The sequence below is a fragment of the Sminthopsis crassicaudata genome, chromosome 4 (genome assembly GCF_048593235.1).
Source record: "Sminthopsis crassicaudata isolate SCR6 chromosome 4, ASM4859323v1, whole genome shotgun sequence".
NCBI lineage: Eukaryota > Metazoa > Chordata > Mammalia > Dasyuromorphia > Dasyuridae > Sminthopsis > Sminthopsis crassicaudata.
In genome coordinates this window covers 322,391,177-322,414,381 of record NC_133620.1, presented here as the reverse complement: position 1 = coordinate 322,414,381, position 23,205 = coordinate 322,391,177, and the positions used below count along the sequence as shown (strand labels likewise).

General features: G+C 32.7%; 1 protein-coding gene across 2 annotated transcripts in view; it reads left to right on the top strand.

Moving 5' to 3' along the window:
* The window catches only part of SMURF2 (SMAD specific E3 ubiquitin protein ligase 2), a 127,732-nt gene extending 108,850 nt beyond the window's left edge, over positions 1-18,882 (top strand). For both annotated transcript variants that reach the window (XM_074260539.1, XM_074260540.1), the window contains 7 exons: positions 555-669; positions 7,107-7,285; positions 7,690-7,827; positions 13,971-14,091; positions 16,588-16,789; positions 17,566-17,641; positions 18,307-18,882. In XM_074260539.1, the coding sequence (XP_074116640.1) occupies positions 555-669; positions 7,107-7,285; positions 7,690-7,827; positions 13,971-14,091; positions 16,588-16,789; positions 17,566-17,641; positions 18,307-18,406 (931 nt within the window). In that variant the 3' untranslated portion in view covers positions 18,407-18,882. The remainder of the gene's footprint in view (positions 1-554; positions 670-7,106; positions 7,286-7,689; positions 7,828-13,970; positions 14,092-16,587; positions 16,790-17,565; positions 17,642-18,306) is intronic.
* The last annotated feature ends 4,323 nt before the right edge of the window (positions 18,883-23,205 follow it).

The following is a 23,205-nucleotide window of genomic DNA, read 5'->3' as shown; positions in this document are numbered from 1 at the left end:
TAAAAAGTGAATCATGCAGTATAAACCCTTAACTATAGTTGGCAGGAGTGATGAAAATTATAAGGAAGTCTGAAATATTCATTGCAATTGAATTGCCAAATAGCAATTGAAAATTAGTAGCTAAAAGTTGTAAATATTGGGCTGTAATTTAAATTTATGGGGTTTTTTTGTTTGTTTGTTTGTTTTTTTAGGTACACAGTATAGTGGTTTAGTTTCAGTTTTCCCAACTGTAAAATTGGGATTTTTGTATGGATCAAATGAGATAATGTTTGTAACATGCTTAGCAGAGGGCCTATATATAGTAGGTACAGTATAAATGTTATTGTTATCATTATGATTATTATATTCTAAAATATCAATTTGGAGAAAAGTTCCCAGAAGTATTGAAATTTGCCACACATAGTAAGCTATTTAAAAATCTGCCCTTATGTAATTTCATTTGAAGCTTTATTTCAATTCCCTTTTAACTTCCACGGCTAATAGGTAATATGTCTGTCTTTATCCTTTAAAAGGGGTTTATTTATTAGACATTTAAATATGTGTTGTCTTTTTAGGGAATGGCTGTATCTCTTATCTCATGAAATGCTGAATCCATATTATGGCCTCTTCCAGTACTCAAGAGATGACATCTATACCTTACAAATCAATCCAGATTCTGCAGTTAATCCGGTATGATGATGTGAAATCAGACATCAAAAATATTTTCATATAAAGGTCACTTGGCCCACATATTTCACTTGTTTAATAGAATGCAGGTTTTTTTTTAATAATAGTTTTTATTGACCAGATATATGCATGGGTAATTTTACAACATTGACAATTGTCAAACCTTTTGTTCTCATTTTCCCCTTCCTTCCCCCCCACAAGATGGCAGGTTGACCAATACATGTTAAATATGTTAAAGTATAAATTAAATACAATGTATGTATACATGTCCAAACAGTTGTTTTGCTGTATAAAAAGAATCGTACTTTGAAATAGTGTACAATTAGCTTGTGAAGGAAATCAAAAATGCAGGCAAACAAAAATAGAGGGATTGGGAATTCTATGTAGTGGTTCATAGTCATCTCCCAGAGTTCTTTCGCTGGGTGTGGCTGATTCAGTTCATCACTGCTCTATTGGAACTGATTTGATTCATCTCATTGTTGAAAATGGCCACATCCATCAGAATTGATCATCATATAGTATTGTTGTTGAAGTATATAATGATCTCCTGGTCCTGCTCATTTCATTCAGCATCAGTTCATGTCAGTATCTCCAGACCTTTCTGAAATCATCCTGTTGGTCATTTCTTATAAAACAATAATATTCCATAATATTCATATACCACAATTTATTCAGCCATTCTCCAATTGAAGGGCATCTTTACAGTTTCTGGCCACTACAAAGAGGGCTGCCACAAACATTCTTGTACATACAGGTCCCTTTCCCTTCTTTAAGATCTCTTTGGGATATAACTCCATTAGTAACACTGCTGGGTCAAAGGGTATGCACAGTTTGACAACTTTTTGAGATAGTTCCAAATTGTTTTCCAGAATGGCTGGATGTATAGAATACAATTTTTAATAAAATTTTAGGCAATAATGCATGCTTCAAGGAAAACAGTAGCTGTTCTGTAAAAAGCCAGAGGTTTAGAGGGATATTTTCTTTTTTTTTTTTTTATTCATTTTTCCAAATTATCCCCTCCCTCCCTCCACTCCCTCCCCCCGATGGCAGGTAATCCCATACATTTTACATGTGTTACAATATAACCTAGATACAATATATGTGTGTAAATACCATTTTCTTGTTGCACATTAATTATTAGCTTTCGAAGGTATAAGTAACCTGGGTAGATAGATAGTAGTGCTAACAATTTACATTCGCTTCCCAGTGTTCCTTCTCTGGGTGTAGTTATTTCTGTCCATCATTGATCAACTGGAAGTGAGTTGGATCTTCTTTATGTTGAAGATTTCCACTTCCATCAGAATACATCTAGAGGGATATTTTCCAACATTTCTGAATTTTGATCTCAAAACTGAATTTATAGCTGTGGCCTTCATCTCCCATCATTTTCTGCAATTCTTTGGGCTTTGAAAATTTGTTCTTTCCTGGGCACTCTGGTTTCATATTTCTAGCTTCTATATTTTAATTTTTCTCTTTCACAAGTCATGTTATTTACATTTTATACTCGTTTGACTGTAATAGCATTCTCCAGGGAAATACTTTTATATGTTTACAGTATCATCAAGGAGAAGGGATGTTTAACAGTGTCAGAGACTTCAGAGAAGTCAAGAAAGATAGCCAATTAAGAGATTATTGTTAACTTCAGAGAAAGTAGTTCCAGTTTTATGAAATCTAGACTGCTAGATGCAATGATTTAAGAAGAAAGTGAGAGGAAAAGAAGTGGAGGCTTCAATTTTAAACAGTCTTCTCAAGAAGTTTAGCTGCAAAAAGGAGGAGAAATATGGGATGATAGTAAGGTGTGATGGACAGATCAAGTCATTGAAGATGATGGTGGAAGATCATGTAAAGAATATGGATCTAGAGGTTTTAGGTGACACTGTTAAATCATCCCCTTTTCCTTGATATTCTCTTCTTTCTAGCTTTTTCTGACACTATTTCCTGCTTCTCTTTCTTCCTGTGTGATAGCTCCTTACTTTCTTTTGCAGGAATTTCATTCAGATCATACTAATTATAGGTGTCCCCAGGCCTATAAAAGCCTGGGCACTTTTCTTCCTATACAGTATTTTATTTGCTAATTTTATCACTTCTCATGGATTCAGTTATCATCTCTATGCAGATGGTTCTCAGATATTTTTGTCCTTCCCTAATGCTTTTTCTGACTTCTAATCTTGTATCTTCAACTGTCTATTGGATAATTCAAATTGGATGTCCTTCAATGAGAGCTAGTGGATTCTAGAGTAAGAGAATCAACAAAAATACGGTGATTTTTCAGCCCAAGACAAGTTAGAAAGTCTGAAGGAAAGTTCTGTTTCACTGGGGTGAGAATGGAGTGCAGTCCACCACAGGACCAAATATGGAAAGCCAGCAGCTGATTTTGAAATCAATTGAACTGGCAGTGGCAGCAGCTTCAGGAGCTTTCAGGCCATAGATAGGAAAAGGGTCAGACTCAAAAGAAGATAACATTGTTGAAACAATTACATACAAAACTTCAAAGAAAAATGGGAATTTGTCTCGGACTTTCTTTCCCCTTTTCCCCTTCCCTACCAAATTCCTGGAAGAGCTCAAAAAGGATTTTAAAAATCCAATAAGAGAGATAATGGGAATAAACGAGAAAAGAATGGCAATAATACAAAAAAATTATGAAAAGAGTCAAAAATTTGGGTAAAGGAGATATAAAAATACTGAAAAAAAAAAAAAAACACCTTAAAAAACAGAATAGGTCAAATGGTAAAAGAGGCACAAAAGGCAGCAAAGAATTAGAAATGGAAGTGATGCCCATCAATTGAGCAATGGCTGAACAAGTTGTGGTATATCAGTGTAATGGAATACTATTGTGTTATGAGAAATTATAAGCTGGCAGATTTTAGAAAAATGTGGAAAGACTTAGATGAACTGATGCAAAGTGAAATTAGCAGAACCAGGAGAACATTGTACACAGTATCAGTGACAGTGTACAATGATCAATTATGATGGACTTGTCTCTTCTCAGTAATATAAAAAGTGAAAATAGTGTGCTTAGATATGCAATCATTCCAATAACTTTCTGTAATTTTATGGGTGATTTTTTTTCCTTTTGCAAACTTTTTTTTTTTTTTTGCAAACGCTTTGACAACATAACTAATATGGAAATATGTTTTAGATGATTGCACATATTTAAGCTATATCAAATTACTTACTGTCTTAGGATAAAATACTTAAAATACTATTTAAAAAAAAGAAAAATATTCTCAAAAGGTTTAGCTTCAATTAGAAGTCAAACTTATATGTAAGAGTTTAATACATTTTTAATTAGGGGATGAGAGGGAAAAGAGGTATAACAATCCAATGAAGAAAAGAATGCTGTAAAAAGCAGAATTGACCACATGGAAAAAAGCTACAAAAATTTATCAACAAGAAGTCCTTGGCCAAATGAAAAAGAAAGTACAAAAACTCACTGAAGAAAATAATTCCTTAAAAATTAAAATTCACCAAATGGAAAAGAAGACACAAAAGCTCATTGAAAAAATATATATATATTCCTTAAAAGTTAGAATTGGAAAAAACAAAAACAAAATAGAATTGGGCAAGTGGAAGCTAATGACTTCATGAAACATCAAGAAACAATAAAACAAAACAAAATGTGACATAAGTCATTGCAAACTTGATGTTCTGTAAGACATCTTAAACTCAAAATTTCCAAAATGGGATTTTTATTTTTCCCTTCAAATTTTGCCCTTCTCCTAACTTTGTTATCAATTTTAAGGAGTCCACCATCCAGTCGCTTTCCCCCATATCCAATCATTTGCAAAGTCTTGTTGTATCTACTTTCAAAACATCTCTAGTGTATGTTTCCTCTCTTCTGGATATTGTCCCCATCGTGTCCCAAGCCTTTACCATTGTACACCTGACTTTTGAAGTTAGCTTCTTGTTGTTTCTCTGACTTAAGGCTCTCCCCACTCCAATCTATTCTCCATTCAGCTATCAAATTGTTCTTCTTAAAGTACAATCCTCTTCCCTATCTATCTTTTACCCCAATATAGTAAACTTTAGTGGCTCTGTATCATCTCTTTGATCAAATATGAAACCCTTTATTTGATATTCAAAGGCCTTCAGAATCTGTTCCTCATCTACCTTTCCAGTGTTTTTATACTTCACTTCCATTTCCAGTGACACTGGCCTCCTTGCTCTTCCTCTGATGGTCATCTCCTGTCTTTGTGCATTTTCTTTGGCTATTTGCCATGCACTTGTCACCTGCTTTTCTGGCTTTCTAAAATTAAATACTATCTCCTGCAAGAATTCCTCTCTAATCCTCCTTAATGCTCTTACCTTCTATCTCCAATTTATTCTGTGGGTAACTGGTTTGTTCATAGTTGCTTTCATATTGTCCATTAAACTTCCATTAGACTGTTAGTTCTTTCAAAACAGGGACTGTTTTTTGTTTCATTATGTTTTCAACACTTAGCACAGTGCTGTGAGCAAAGAACCACTTAGTAAATGTTTGTTGACTTGAAGTGGAATTGAATCTTTGGGGGTCATAGGAACAGCATTAATTTTAAGAGGATGATGAATATAGATTCCATGACTGGCCTTCAAGTTGTGACAAACACTAGAAGACTGGTAGGTTAATGGCCCAGGATTGATTCTTAGGAGGGGAGAGGAATTGAAGAAGAGCTTTTCTGAAAGTGTGGTATCTTCCAGTTTTGTTTAGAGTCAGAGGTTTGGGGAAGGTGGAAGAAAGGTATAAAATTGTTTTCAGGTAAAGGAGAATAGTATTTCTGTAGGATTGACTAAAAGGCAATAAATGAGAAGTAAATGGAGAGCAAATGCTTAGTGTTGAGGTAGCAGAAGGTAGATTAAGTATAAATGTTGAAGTTTTATAGCAGCATAAACTTGGAAACATTGTTATATTCTTTTGAAAGAGGACCTCTGGGATAGTTTACCTCTCAGACTTGTGGAGGAGGAAGGAATTTGTGACCAAAGGAGAACTAGAGATCATTATTGATCACAAAATAGAAAATTTTGATTATATCAAATTAAAAAGCTTTTGTACAAACAAAACTAATGCAAACAAGATTAGAAGGGAAGTAACAAACTGGGAAAATATTTTTACACTTAAAGGTTCTGATAAAGGTCTCATTTCCAAAATATATAGAGAACTGACTCTAATTTGTAAGAAATCAAGCCATTCTCCAATTGATAAATGGTCAAAGGATATGAACAGACAATTTTCAGATGATGAAATTGAAACTATTTCCACTCACATGAAAGTGTTCCAAATCACTATTGTTCAGAGAAATGCAAATTAAGACAACTCTGAGATATCACTACACACCTGTCAGATTGGCTAAGAAGACAGGAAAAAATAATGATAATGTTGGAGGGGCTGTGGGAAAACTGGGACACTGATGCGTTGTTGGTGGAGTTGTGAAAGAATCCAACCATTCTGGAGAGCAATTTGAAACTATGCCCCAAAAGTTATCAAACTGTGCATGTCCTTTGATCTAGCAGTGCTACTACTGGGCTTATTTATATCCCAAAAGAAATACTAAAGAAGGGAAAGGGACTGTATGTGCCAAAATGTTTGTGGCAGCCCTTTTCGTAGTGGCTAGAAACTGGAAAATGACTGGATGCCCATCAATTGGAGAATGGTTGGGTAAATTATGGTATATGAATGTTATGGAATATTATTGCTCTGTAAGAAATGACCAGCAGGATGAATACAGAGAGGATTGGAGAGACATCAACTGATGCTGAATGAAATGAGCAGAACCAGGAGATCATTGTACACTTCAACAACGATACTGTATGAGGATGTGTTCTGATGGAAATGGTTATCTTCAACAAAGAGAGGATCTAATTCAGTTCCAATTGATGGACGGAATCAGCTACACCCAGAGAAGGAACACTGGGAGATGAGTGTAAACTGTGTGCAGGTTGTTTTTGACTTCTGAATCCAATTCTTCCTGTACAACAAGAAATTCAGTTCAGCACACATATATTGTATCTAGGATATACTGTAACACATTTAACATGTATGGGACTGCCTCCCATCTGGGGGAGGGGGTGGAGGGAAGGAGGGAAAATTCAGAATAGATGTGAGTGCATGGGATAATGTTGTAAAAAATTACTCATGTTTTTATACTGTCAAAAAAAGGGTTATCATTATAAAATAATTCTTAAAATGTAAAAAAAGAAAGAAAGAGGACCTCTGAGTTTCCTAGCATTTGAGGATATATTTATGGAATTTAAATATATAAGATAATTTTTCATATTGACTAGAAGATCCCTTCCATATCACAATTAAAATTCAGATAAATTTCTGACTCTACTTGAATGGTTGAGATAAAACAGAAATTTAAAAACTATATTCTTATGAAATTGTTATTTTAAAATTTTTTTCTCAGTGACCTATTTGTTACTTTAATATATATATATATATAAATTTATTACTTAAATTTCAGGAACACTTATCATATTTCCACTTTGTTGGGCGAATAATGGGAATGGCTGTATTTCATGGACATTACATTGATGGTGGTTTCACATTGCCTTTTTATAAACAATTACTTGGAAAATCAATTAATTTGGATGACATGGAGTTGGTTGATCCAGATCTTCACAACAGCTTAGTTTGGATACTGTATGTATTGATTCTCTCTCTATATATAGCTATAGTAGACAAGTACTTCTGAAGTATTTCTACTTGAAAATGTTATTTCAGAGTATACTACATAGATTGTTTCATTGGACAACCTAAAAGGGGAAAACAAAATTGTATGTACTTGTGAAGTTTAATTTTCTTAATGATTGGTCAGCTTAACACTTAAGATAGTAGCAAAATTAGTAAATAACTTAAATGCTTTATTTAACATGAAAGAAAATTCTGATTCAATATCACAATAATATTATCTCTTTAACTTTAATACATATATATATATATATATATATATATATATATATATATATATATATAAACGTATGTGTATATGTATGTACGTTTCAGATTTTCCAATTATGTGCCTTCTTATTTTTTTCCCTTTCTAGTGAGAATGATATTACAGGTGTTTTGGATCATACCTTTTGTGTTGAACATAATGCTTATGGTGAAATTATTCAGCATGAACTTAAACCAAATGGCAAAAGCATCTCAGTTACAGAAGACAATAAAAAAGAATACGTGAGGTGAATACTTTTTTGTTCTTCAGGCAGTATTATCTTACTGCTTTGATTTTTGAAAACTCCTTATTTAGCATAGAAAAACAACATTAATCTTAGCTTTAATATAAAAACACTTGTGCTTTTCAGTGATACTAACTACAGTTTATGAATTATGAAGTCTGTTATGATATGAGTGCAAGAAGTATTTTTTATAATTTTAGAAAATATGAGAATTGGAGAGTGTTGGGATAATGTATGTAGTTCTTGAGTAATGTGAGTTTGAATCTAATTTAAGATTTCACAGACTCATAGAGTTGGAAGAACCCTTAGGGACCAGATCAACCTGAACCTGAAAAAAAAATCCTTTCCTTAATAGTACACGACATATGGTCATCCATTTTGATTTATATACTTCCAGTGAAGGGGAAGCTATTAACTTCCAAGGCAGCCCATTCCACTTTTGGGTAGTTTAAATTGCTTTATATTTAACCTGTTTTAGTCATTGCACCTTCTGCTTACTGTTCCTAGAAAAATATACCCTTGTATGTTGCATATACAGTATATTTTATGAGAATATCACCAGCAAAAGCTCATGCAGAGTCAGTACTGAATAAATGTTTGGCAAATTTAATTGAATAGATAAACTTTACTCTCTTGCTTATTTTTATTTATCTCTCAAATTGATCTGTCCTTAGCTAGGATTTTTAAACAACTATTTCAATCAAATATTAAACATTTATTAATCACCTCTTGTGTGCCAGATATTCTACTAGGTGCTAGAGATACCCATCTGCCAAATAGGTAAAATATTCTAATTAGGGAACAACAACATGTACATACATAAATATATATAAAATAGAGAAAAAATAATTTTGGGGTAAAATACACTAGCTGCTAGGGGATCAGGAAGGACTTTCATGGGGGTGTTTGAACTGAGCCTTGAAGGAAACTAGAGATTCTAAGATAATAAAATGAGAAGGAAGTGCATTCTGGGCATAAAAGTCTATTAACAAATACTTAATGTGTCCAAACAACAGTGATACAAAGAAAGGTAAAAAAAAAAAAAAAAAACACCACAGTATCTGATCTCAAAAATACTACATTCTAATAATGAAGAATATAAGATATATAGTATATATTAGGGATTGGGGTTCTTAGGTTTTTTTGGAAGTCCACTGAAATCTGTGGGCCCTTTCTCAGAATAATTTTGGAGCTAGGTAAGGGAGTATGAGAAAAGGTTTTGGTAATGGGAAAGGCCTCTTGCATAAGGAGGTATGTGGGCTGAATCTTGAAGGAAGTCAGGGAACCTAGCAGTCAGAAATGGATGAGCACTCCAGGTGTGAGGGGGTACGGAATTGAGGCGGGGCAGCCACTGCTAATGCATAAAATAAAAGATGTCTATGTGAAGGGAATAGTTAGTATGATGGTATAATTGTATTGTTGAGAGTGTGGAAGGGAATATAGTATAAGAAGACTGGAAAGGTAGGAAGAGGGGCCAGGTTGTGAATTACTTTAAATGTCAAGTAAAGGACTTTATGTTTAATCCTTTAATAGCAAAGACTGGAATTTATTGAGTAAGGATTTAAATGGTAAAAGCTGTGCTTTATAAATGTCATTCTGCTAGCTCTCTAGAAGAGAATTGGATTTAGGAGAGACTTGAGATTAGGAAACCAAATAGTACAGGGAAGAGATAATGAGTACCTAGTGGTGAGATGGTGAGGAAAGCATGGACACAAGATGTAGGGTCAAGGAGAATGAGAAATCAAGAACAATATAAAGTTCACAAATTTGGAAAGGGTAGGTATATTTATGAGGTGGGAGAGAGGAAGAAAATGAGATCTATTTTGGATGCTCTGAATTCCTTCTCATCTCTTCCCATTCTTGTGTTTTTCACAGATAAGGAAACTGAGACCCAGAGAAGTTAAATGACTTACCCAGGGTCACAAAGGAAATAAGTTAGGAGTTTGAAATAATCAAAAATAATAGAAACTTATCCCTCCTGACAGATTTGAATACAGCATGCATGAGGAAGGTCATGGTTGTAGGAACAGTCATGCTACATTAATATACAACACTGTAAAATAATTTGGTCAAAACTTTATTTAAAAGGGAGGGCTAACCAAGGGAAATGATTTTCATCAACTTTGAATGGTATTTTTCTGATTTTGATTTTAATATTTCATGGTTTTGTTAGGTTTAAAAATTTCTCTAAGTAGTTTATCAAAACAAATTTTTAGGATCCAGGTGTCTAAAGATGGCTGCTTGAACAGAGCCAAAAACAGTCCTATTCACATAGACATTTTTAGCAGTAAGTCTGAATTACACTACACCAAATAATGATCTAGAAAACTAGTTTAAAACTATAGGAAGTGACTTCTTTCATATTAGAACCACACAAAAAAGTCAATCAGAAGTCTATGGACAATAGGAAAAGGGACCTACTTAAAAGTCAGTGCCTTAAACTCAAGCAGTGCCTATACTCAAGAAGCCTTTAAAGAGCTGAGGCACAGACACCTAGAGCCTTTAAGACTTTGTCCTAAAACAGCAAATCTGGCAGTGCTAAAGTATTCAAGAACTTAAAAGATGGATTTTTAGAGGCTGATGGGAGAGGGTAGCAATCAGTTTAATCCCTATGGTTGTTATAAGCACTCAGAGAGGGAAATCCCATATTCATGAGTTCTGAGTTCCCTAGCACTCTGTCTTGAAATTCCATAGGAGTCTTTGAACATGCTACAGTTTGAACTTCAAATAGCCAGGGTATGTTGGTACAAGAATTCAGGTGACCTAATCAAGACCAAGCAAAGGTAACCATTTTACCCCAAAGAGCAGTAGGAGGGTGGAATCTGGCATATAAAATCCCGATTCAGGAACTAAGACTGGAGAGTTGAATAAACACTCTCCAAACCACTACAAAGAAATGCCCCCAAATTCAGCCTTGAAGTACCATAATAATTGCAAGTAGAGCATGAAAGGAAAAATGGTGTTTCCACAAGTTCGATATGCATACCTAGAATAATGCAAGAGATTGAAAATTGATTTGAAAAATAGCTTTAAAATAAGAATTTATAAATTTAGTTTAGAACCAAAATAGTAGTAAATTTCACCCAAGTAATAGACTCCTTAAAAATTAGAAGAGATCAAACTAAAAACTTCATGTTTTAAAAATTAGTTCTAAAGCCAGAAAATAATTGGAATAAAACCAAAGATTTTTTAAAATAGAAGGATATCTACCTGTAAAACAAGTTAACAGGAAATAATTTTTAAGAAACAATAGATTTCCTGAAAACCATAATAAAATCTTGTACATTATTTCAAGAAATTATAAATGAAAACTATAGGGCAAAGTAAAAGTAAAATAATGTTTTGAAAGAAATCACCAAAGGAAAAATCCCAGGATTGTTATGGCCAAAATCCAAAGTTTCTACATTAAAGAAAAAATACTGGAAGGACCTAGGAACCACAGTTGGGATTATAAAGGATCTAGTAGCTTCTGCTAAAAACCAAAGATCTTGGAATATGATATTCCAAAAGGCAAAAGATATAAATTTAAAGCCAAGAATAACTTGCCCCCTGCCAAGCTGAATATAATCACATGGAGGAAAATATGCACCTTTAATATGCAGTAGAGGGTTTGCAAGCAGTCCTGTTGAAAAATCAAGAGCTGTCTTTTTTGTGGTGGCAGACAATTGGAAATTGAAAATATCTACCAATTAGGGAATGCTGAAAAAGTTTTATACGATTATGCTGTTGGAAATGACAAGCAGAATATTCCCAGAAAAAACCTAGGAATAATTACATGAACATTGAGGCAAAGTGAAATGAATAAAACACCATACACAGTAATAGCAATAGTAGGATGATCAATTGGGAATGACTTAGATATTTTCAGCAATCTATTATCTAAGACAGTTATGAAAGACTTGAGGTGAAAAATGCAGTACACATCCAGAGAAACAACTGATGGAGTATGATTTCAGAATGAATCATTAGTTTTTCACTTCTTACTTTTTCTTGTTTTATTTAAAATTTTTTTTTCCAGTATGTCTAATATGGAAATGTGTTTTTCATTTCTCGTGTATAATTTGTATCATTTTTTTTTGCCTTCTGAATAAGAGAGGGAGAGAATATTCAGAACTCAAAATTTTATTTTTAAAATGCTTATTAAAATTAAAAAATTTAATAGAATCTAGAGCTGAGTAGGAACTTTGAAATGCAAGCAAGAATCAATTGAAACCTAGAAATGTAAACTTTTTTGCACAATTGGAATCAGCTATAAAGTGAAGAAGTGCTAACATTCTATTAGGTGAGATAACAATGATGAAATGCTTTTTTTTAAAAAAAGAAAATGAGTGGTCTATTGAAATATTTTTTTTAATGCACAGAAAGAAATTCAGAAATGTAGAAAAGCTAGTCAATTTTGAAAGTAACATGTTTAATTTTTTAAAAAGCAAAAGGTGTGAAAAAGAAATGAAGTTTTGTTTTCAGTCTTCTTTTTGTGTTCTGTCTCATATATAGAAGTGCTCATTTTTTATAGTGGTTTTGAAGTTCAGAATAAACATTTTTTCAAAAATTGTGTGTATATGTGTATATGTATAAATTACCACCTAGTAAACTACCTTTCACCCAGAAATCCTCTCTTGTAAAAAAATAGGTTTTTGTCAAGTAAAACAAACCAATAAATTGATGACATTGTATTTGTATCTTTAGTACCTAGCCCAGGATAGGTATTTTTAAATTGATCAGTAAATATTAAATAAATTTAAATATTAATATTAATTAAAATTAAGTTTATATTTATTGAGTGACCACTTCTCTGTCAAGAGGTAAGAAATATATTTTATCATTCATCTTCTGACTTGATTATCTTCATGATTTTTAAGCCTTTTGAAACTTTAAAATTTCTGAATTATGAAAGGTTAAACAGGTGGTGAAAATCACATTATATAAATAGTACAATTGACCTTTGGTCACTGAATCCTTAGTATAGTCAGATTTTGAAGAGATTTTTAAAACTGCCAAAAAACAATCAATCAGAAAAATATAAACTAAATAAAACAGTGATTAATATTTCCTCCCAATTTCTGTCTATCAAGTATTCTAAAACAAAAACCATAAAGCTTTTAAGAAACTTAAGTAAAAAGTTATTGCTTTTATTTTAAGGGAATCATTGCATTTATTTAGTCACATATAGTAAAATGTTAGGAAAAGTTGCAATCCAGCATTTAAGTTTGATGAAAAATATTTTTGCTACCATTTTCTTAGAATATATTAATATTAAAACAGTCCCTGCATTTGACTACAGCTTTATATCTTTAAATAAGAACTTTTAAAATAGAGTTTTAAAAATTATTTTAGAATTCTTCTCTTGACAGTGAGGGACTTCCCTCTGAAAACTGGCTTTTAGCACTACACTTTACCAGCCTGTGTTTTTGTCTGATTATTCAAATACCAATTTCACTATCATTTAAAGACCTTCACAATTTTGCTTTCCAGGTCCAGATGGCTCTGGAGGAGGAAATGAGGCTGATGACCTTGCCCAGCCCTCCCTCACTTAAATCTAATTCACTTGCATCCCCTCTCTGACATCATAGTCCTTTTCAAAAACATAAGACAAATAACAACACTGCTCTCTTTCACATATATTTCAATCTAGCTGAGCTGGCCTTGCTTTTCCATATCCTGTTCCTATGTTTCAGCAAAGGCTGTATGTTCTGTGTGTCTGGAATTTACCTCTGTATCTCTATTCTTAACCCCTAATTTTCTTCAAATTCCTGTTAAGTTGCCATGTGCTGTAAAAGGCCATTCTTGATATCTCTGCACTTGTACCCCCTGTATACTAGCCACTAATACCTCTTTTCAACCTGCATATTTATTTTGTATGTTTATAAATTAATATTGTTACGTGTTGTCTCCCTTGACAATATGTAAACTTATTTGAGAGCAGGTATTTTTTTCATTTTTATCTATATGTCCCCCAAATCTAGTACAGTACCTGACACATATTGATAATTGATTTTTTAAAATGCTTATTTTATTGTATTAGATGTTTGAAAACTTAACATTGCCAAGTTACATGTTCTTCCAGCAACATTATTGAATATTTGATTGTTTTACTTGGATATATATAAATTATGAGATCATAAGAGACTTCTGTACTATTATTATAGGCTTTACGTAAACTGGAGATTTTTACGAGGAATTGAAGCTCAGTTTCTGGCTCTGCAGAAGGGATTTAATGAAGTAATACCCCAACCTCTACTGAAAACATTTGATGAAAAAGAACTAGAGGTTAGTAATAATACATTGATACATTATCAAGTGTTCTGAAACAAATAGATTAGATTTTTGTTTTCCTGAGTATAATTTCTATTAGCTTTACTGTTGCACATTGTCTTACACACACACCAAAATATTGAGATTTTAAATTATGGAACGTAGAATTGGAAAAGGATCATAGTGATCCTTTAGAATTTCAGTGGTCCTCAAACTTTTAACAAAAGGGACCAGTTCACTGTCCCTCAGACAGTTGGAGGGCCAGACTATAATAAAAACAAAAACTCATACGCTGTCTCCGCCTCTCAGGCCATTTGCCATAACATGGCTGGCCGCATAAATGTCCTCAGTGGGCCGCATCTGGCCCGCGGGCCGTAGTTTGAGAACCCCTGTTTTAGATCAACTTTGCCTTTTTTTTAAATAAGAAAACTTGCATAGGGATAGGAAGTCATTCTCCAGTGTTACAGAAGTATAAATTGCCAGATTTGAATCTAGATTCTCTTGTTCCATTTTAGTCTCTTCCATTTCACCATACTGATGTTTATTATTACTGCATGGTTCCAAGTTATTATCCATTATAGTGAGAATTTAAGGAAACATAAATAATTTTAAATGATTTTCCATTGACTACCTTCCTACTGAAAAGTACAGTGTTTAAAAGCTTAGGAAGAATGGGATTCAAAGGACAGATCGTGTGATCAAAATGAATGATGATAATAGAAAACTGATAGTAGAATTTCTATGAATATTTGGGAACGTTTTCTTTACTTTAGAAAGTTTGTATTTGTCTCCAAATTGGAAACATTTCCAACTTTCATGATTCAGTTTTACATTGAAATGAGATATAAATTTAGCTGTGCAGTTGCCACTATGCTGTTGAGTACCTGCTTAGGAGTGGAGACACTGTCCATCTGTGTCCAAACACTGGGACTGTTTTTTTATTTTCTTCTTATTCCCAGTTTAACTCATTACCTGGCATAAATGATAAATAATTGTTTATTCCTATTCATATTCTACATAACTATTCTCATTTTGATAGCATCTTAAGGTTTACAAAGTGCTTTCCTCAAAGCAGTTCTGTATAGTATGTATATATATGTTTAGATATGCATACGTCTACCTATGCAAACATATAAATCTATTTAGTGAGCTCTCAAGTATAACATTCAGTATAAAGTATGGGATATGTCTTAAATCCTACAATATGAGGATCTTAATCTGTATTATTTCATTTGTAACCCAATTGTGTACCAAAGATCTCTGATTTATCACTCAAAAATGGATGAACTGAGATGATTCTGAAAAAGAATAGACTTAGAAATTTTTTTTGCCCTTTACCTCTTCCCTTATTCTTTTCTACATCTTTTCTGTATTATATCACAATAATTATTTAAGATTTTAAAGTTTGCTAAATTGTTGTTCTTCGAATGAAGGGTGATTATTCTAGCAAATATTAATTTTGTTTTCCTTACTTCAAGTCACTCCTGCACTTCAAGTCACTATAATAGATTTTAGTAAGAATTTGGGAGATTGTTTCTTAGGTATTTTTTGTAGTTGCCTAGTACAAGGCCCAACCCTATCTCCTAACAGTTCTGGTTATTAAGTACTGTTTGACTGATTATAAGTTACCTAACACCATCTTTTCAGCTACTAAGCATTTTACTTTGTCATGGGCCAGAACTTGAAACAAGGTGCTAATGCTTACATACTTAGTTCATACCTTTAAAGGATTTCACACATTAGGTCACACATTCACACCTTTAAGAGAGCATATACAAACCCAGGAAAGGACAATCCTACTCTTTGACTTCAGGAGATTCACAAGTCAGAAGCCCACAAGACCACTCTCATAGAAGCAGAATCAGATTCATTCCAACTTCCACCTTTGTGCTGGATGGGGACTTCAGGAGATTCAGAGCCAGGATTCAGTAGAGGAGATTCACAAGTTGGGCAGAAAGAAGGAAGACCAAGAAGTGGTGTCAGGAGAACACTGAAACCAAGATCTGGAAGGCCTCCAGAAAACTAGCCAAGCCCCAAGTGAAGGAGATAAGATTTGGAAAGAGACAATAAAGGATCTGGACTTTAACTCCTGGCTACATTTGGGGTGATTGAATTGAACTGAAAGGAAGGCTGCCTTCAAGAAGCTCCCCAAGAAACCTGCTCCCAGAGAACATTATATTTTAAAGAAGAGAACATTACAACTTTGTGTTAGGGAAATTTATTGAATAGATAATATCTTAGAATTAAAAGCAATGCACTTCTGTTATAGTTCCATTTTTCTTACTACATTCCCTTGTAAATTGCTTCTCTTCTTTTGGCTCAGTTTCCCTACATGCAAAAATGAGAGGGTTAGGTCATTTTTAATGTTCTTTCCTGCTCTGGACCTTGTCAGGTTCATTATAGAACTTCTAGATGTTCTATCCATCAAAACAAATACTGCAAAATATTTTAACATAGAATATTATTAGAATTTTTCATAATTAGTTGCCTGTCTATTTGTCTGTCCAACAGCTCATCATCTGTGGGCTGGGGAAAATTGATGTTAATGATTGGAAAGTAAACACACGGTTGAAACACTGTACCCCAGACAGCAATATTGTGAAATGGTTCTGGAAGGCTGTGGAACTTTTTGATGAAGAAAGGAGAGCACGATTACTTCAGTTTGTAACAGGATCCTCCAGAGTGCCTTTGCAGGGATTTAAAGCTTTACAAGGTGAGGTATCCTTGACAATAATTTGAAAGTATTTTCATGGATGTGAAAACTTTACAGATGGATTAACTTAAGAGCATGAGTGTGTATTCTCTTTGCTCATATTGTTCTTTGTCAATAGTTTCAGTAGTTTTTACATCACCTTGCTTATCTTGGATTCTTCAAATGTGTGTCTCTTCCCACTCCCTTAATTTACCTGCAAATTAGAAAGATCACTCTATAACCATTAGTGTCATGTATAGTTTTTTATACTGGATATGTGGGAAAAATTATTCTTTGATTTTTAGCTACAAAAACTATTTATAGAGTTTATTAGATTATGTTTGTGCAAGAGGAAGTCAAACAGAAATAAGTTTGTTCTCCATTTACCTTTATGCCTTGTGCAGTCTACTTTTTTAAATGGCATAAATTGATACATTGACAATTCATTAGTTCCCTTTGTAGTAATTGCCTTCTTGAATTCTGACAGCTGAATCCGAAATTTATGTTTTTCTTGGATTGGCTAATTTGTTACAAGATTGTGGGATGTTTTTTTTTTGGTAGAAAATAAAAGTTAGCAGTGGGTTTTTAATTACAAATTTTCTTCAGAAATGTTTACAGAAAAGATGCTTTTCCTCCTAAAGTTTACTATCTACTTCCAAATACAATATTGCTTCCTTTTAACCATTATAAGCTTGTGCAGAATTACATTATTATCTTTCTGATGGACTAGGCCTATGATTTCATTCTAAGAGTAGTGATTGATTTAATGTACTAACTCACTTTCACTTCATTTACAGGTGCTGCAGGCCCAAGATTATTTACAATACACCAGATTGATGCTAGCACTAACAACCTGCCAAAAGCTCATACTTGGTAGGTTACTTTTTTTTTTTTTTTCTATTTAATGTAGAAAAATAGAGATAGCCAGTTGGCACAGCAGATAGAGCACTGGCTTACAGAGGTGCTGAGGTCAAATCCAGTCTCAAACATTTGACACTAGCTGTGTGTCCTGGGCAAGTCACTTAACTCCAATCACTCCTCCAAAATTAAATAAATAAATAATGAGGAAAAAGTTAGAGAATGAAACAGATTTTTTCCCCCTTTAACATTGTCACATTTAGACAGAATTGAATGAGAAAGGATTTGTATTCAACTATTACTAGCAGACAGATTTTAAATGTCTTGGTTTTTTTCTCACAGGTTTCTAATGTAAGTTTCAATCTTTTTTTAATCTTTTTATAATTACAATATATTAAGATACAACTAAAAGCCAATCCTTAGCAGAGAGGAACTTTTAAAAGTTTTGCTTTTGTTAGGAGGTTACAATTTGTTGGTAAGTAAAGTACAAAAAAGCCATAAACGATTATCCATTGAGTATAATTTCTATTTTGGTGGAGTATTGATTTGTTTTTCTGTCTTTGTGATAGACCTAAACAAAAAAATGCATAGAAATTTAGTCTAAAGTTTAAATTTTGTAAACAAATATTTTTAGTAGCAGTCTATACATTCGTGTAATCCTCTTATTTACCTATTCACAGCTTCAATCGAATAGACATTCCACCCTATGAAAGCTATGAAAAGCTTTATGAGAAGCTGCTAACAGCCATTGAAGAAACATGTGGATTTGCTGTGGAATGACAAACTTTGCCAACTTCTTGGAACTCCATTTATATGTTTCATTGATAGCCCTTCTCCCTCTTCCCCCAACCAAGATTCAAGAAATGCTTGAAATACAGGAACACTTTTTCCCTTTTCTATTCTAGGACACCATAAGGGGGAAGGGTGGCTTTGGAATTTCCTTTCTGAGAAAAAAAAAAATGGCCTTTGCCATGAGGCCACTCCGCTGCTATTTTTAAAACTATTATCTTGAACCTACAGAATGCTGACTTTTCCTATGTTTTCCAAGTCTAGCAGTATTCTACCCTTAAAGACTACTATTATTTTTATAAAAGGTAATCTATTTTGTTTACCTATCAGAATTTGCCTTTCTAAAACATCAAGACACAATTTCAGCAGTCGGTACAAGTAACATTTCAGCTTCACTGAACACACACCAAACAGCTACTATACATACTCTTTTTAAAAAGAAAAATAAAGTTATTTTTGGATTACTCTAATTTTGGATAAATTTGGCTAAAAGAATCATTAACCTTTTAAGCAAGCCACTTACATATTTAATTGCATTTTCTTATAGTAAAGCATTATATTCTTCATTATATATTGAATATAATTGTTCACGAGGTGGGTCTTTTAAAATATTTTTTCAAGCATGGATTTCCTAGAAAACAATTTTCCTATTTTGGTTTTTATTTATATCATGTCAGATTTTTAATGCAACTACTGTTTTAGTGATTTTAACATTGGACATACTACTTTGTGTTCATGGTGTCCCTATTTTTTAAGAGGCTTTTAAAAAAGACTTTTATAGTGAGTCACCATTATCAAGTATTTTGAATTTGCATTTCATCTTAAATGAAAATGCCGCATTTTCTTAACTCCTAAAAGCATGTTGATGGGATAGGTTCAGTCTTATTTTTAGATATTCTATTTTTTAAGAACCAAAGTTCCTTATGTCAAAGTACATCTAGTTGGTTATACATTAGTTGAAGAATCAAGATTTCTATCAGGTAAATCATATTTAACCTTTGTTTAGCTGCTCATGATATGGAGATCTACCCAAATTATGACAAAGGGAAAATTAGTTCTAAAGGTAATTTTAATTCCACTTTTATATAACAGTACAGTAGGTAAGGTATATGTATTGAAAGTGAAGTCCCCAAAATAAAAAAGTGAGTAAATTTATACATAAATGCAGAAACACATGAATTTAAGTGAGGTAAAGAGTACTGTAAATTAAGAAGTTAATTTTGAAAGTTGATAAATCTAATGGCCAGCACTGGGTACTAAAAATTGGCATATGTTTTTGTTGTAAAACATTATAAACTTGGTTTGGCATGCTTCTTGAGACCCCTGGCCAGCAGGGGTGAAATATTGGTGTAAAGAATTAGAAAAATAATGAAGTCATGAGTGGGTTTCTAACTTCAATCATCAGAAAAATCCATTTTAACATGTATATGAGAAATGATCAAGAATATCAATTTTTGATGAATAAAAATTAATTTTTAATTTAATTTTTTTTTTTTTTTTTGCAAATGAACAGGCTCACTTTATCTTATAATATAGTGTCAAAATTTTATCTACCAAATTTTACTGCTACTGCAAGCAAATTAGTTATAGTTGTCCATTTCTCCAAGGTAAGATCATTGCATGGCCTAATAGCTAATACTTTGTGAAGCAGTATTAATGAGATTATATTTTTCCACTGTTAATGATGAATACATGTGAACTTATTGAAATGTGCAGAAACTGCATTTCTATACTCTTGATCAACTTGATAGTTTTAAGTTTCACATTAAACATTTCATTAGTGTAGATCCATTGTTATTCTAATATTAGGCACTAATATAGTTTTCATTTGTACACAGTCTTTAGAAAATCTTCCCAAACCAAGGAATGGTTGTAGAAACCAGAACTGTCAGGGATGCAGTACAGTAACAATGAAACATTTCTAGGAATTATTTTGATGTATAATATGGAGCAGGAATATACCATCACTTTTGAGTGCCTTTTTACCTTTAATAAGGACTTTTTGAATAGAGCTTTAAGACAAACCACAAGTCAAAAGTATACATACATTCTTCTTTGTAATTTACAGGAATACATTAACCCATCAGATTTCAGTTTTCAAAATCATATCAGCTGGTTACTTTTAAATAGGTGCTAAAAAAGAGAGAGAGAAAGAGAAGAAAAAAAACCCACAAACTTCCATGTTTCATTGAACTTTGGACCCCATGAGTAATGTGAATATTTATATCCATGTGTCACTCTTAGCAAGTTTTCCTTTTACCAGTTCTCTATTTGCATTAATCTTCAGAAATGTCATTGTATTTTCATGCTTTTCAATTATGAAGCAATGATTATTTTGTAACAGCTCTCCTACAATACAGATGAGTTTCAGAGGATTTTATTTCTTGATGTAAAGAATTTTGTAACAGTGCTGTGTACAGTGTAAATTCAAAAACAAAAATTTTTTTGCACATAGTTTCAGTTGCCCTAGATTGATTTATTTTTACCAAATGTTTTTTGTTGTTGTTTACTACAGTCCAGAACACACAAGGCTCCTGTTGAAATCCCTTTTTATTTTTAAATCATTTTTGTTTTACAACACTAAATCCATTTTGAACTTATGTTGTGTTTTAACTGACGTTGATGGAAGAGATTTTTGCTTCTTCCATCCTTCATGTTTATTTTAGCAGCTATCTCTTTCAGATTTTAAACTTCATCATAAACAGATACCATTTTTAATATTTTAAATACTATATTAGGATGATGACTCTTCCAAATGCTAAGAGTTTTGTTTTGTCTCTAGGTGTAATTAGTTTAATTGGTGTAATATTATCCTCTCCTTAAAACTGACTTTTTAAAGGTTTATCATTTCCATTGTATTTATTAAAGAGTGTTTTAGCATTGATATTCTTTGTATTTTCACCCAGCTGTTACATGAGCTTTATCAATAACATCTGTATAAATGGTTAAATTTTTTTTTAAACTCTGTATGTGCCCATGCAGAACTTGAGTAATAAATTGTATGCTGTTTGCACCATCACACCATCTGTGATTTTAAAAAACATGAATTTTCAGTGCTTGAGACTTAAAGAAGCTTTATCCTAATTTCATAATTTGCCTTTCATGTATACTTGCAACATATGATCCATAAAGGGAAGGCAGGAAAGAGAATGCATCTTTATGTATTGTATCAAATTCTGTCTAATTTATTCTTGGATGCCAACAACAGTGAATGGTGTATTACATGGATTACATGAAATTCTGGTTGCCTTATCTTTGAACATATTGGTAAAGCTGTCACGTAGAGTTATATTCCCTGGAAATCTTTGTATCAGTAAATTTTGCAAGTAGCTTATTTTGAATTGCTTTTAAAAAAGACAACCACTTAAGCTGCCTGAGCTAACGTAACACTGGATAGAACAACTTAAAGTAGAACATGTTGAACTTTATTCAGTGTTCAAAGCAGATAAACTTTTTTTTAACTGAAGCCTTTTTAAATATGTAACCCATCGGTTTAGGATTTTGCCTCTTTTTAATCAGAAAAGTGTAGTTGTAATAACTATTTTTCAATGATATTGGACCTGAAGATAATGTATATAGAATAGTGATAGATAATGATAGCCAAGATTTTAAAGTTTTGCTGTTTTTCTAGCAGAAAAGCTATCCACTTAGATTGTTTTCAATAATGTAGATAATATACTTATGCTTACCCATCTTACATGATTCTCATCTATGTCCAACCAAGAGTTTATCACATGGGATCTATCCAGCTTGCTAGATATCTTCCTTGCTTTCAGAATGATAGTGAATAACACTTACTAGTAGTGTGACCTGAGTTAAGTCACTTAACCCCAATAATCTCAACCAAAACAAACACACAAAAAAAGAATGATAGTGGATTTGTGATTCTGTGTGACTAGAAGTATCCTGGTGTCCTTGACCAGAATATGAAAGTTTGGAAGTAGGCAGTTTTAATAAAAGATGAATTCTGTTTTAAATTTGTTGTATTTGAGATGCCTATGAGCTATCAATTTGAGATATCTGAAAGGTATGGTGATTGCTTAAGAAAGTCTTGGAATACAATATTATATAGATTTGCCTGCATAGATAAATATGAACTTGAATGGAAGAATGGAAGTTGATGAAATCACTAATTAGGGAGCAAAAAAGAAAAAAATTTACTATAGAATTTTGGTTTACATAATAATCTAGATGAAGAACCAGTCAAGGAGTCTAAGAAAACAGTGATCAGACATATCTCAAGTGTGTCACAAAAACCCCAAAAGGAGTTTTCCCAAAGGAAGTAATCAACAGTATCAAATCTTTAAACAAAAAGATGAATACTGACCATTAGATTTTGTGACTGAGAGCATTACTAACTTTGGAGGGAACAGTTTTAGTTGAGTGTTTAGGTCAGAATCCAGATTGCAGAATGTTAAGAAGAGAATGAGAAAAGAGGTATAGCCTACTTAAGGAACTTTAGGAAACGAATGGATGGTAAGATCAAGTGAGGGACCTTTTGGGGGCAAGGGTGTCTTTTAATTTAATATTTTATTTCCTCAAATTATATGTTAAAAACAATTATTAATATTAGTTTAAAACAACTTTCAATTTTTAAATTCCCTTCAAGCCCCTCATTGAGAAAGTAAGCAATTTTACATAGGTTATACATGTGCAATCGTGTGAAACTTATTTCCATATTAAGTCATGTGAAGGAAAACAAAAAAATCCAAGAAAAAGTGTGCTTTGATCTGTATGCAAACTGACTCAGTTCTTTCTTTAAATAAGGATAGCATTTTTCATCATAAGTC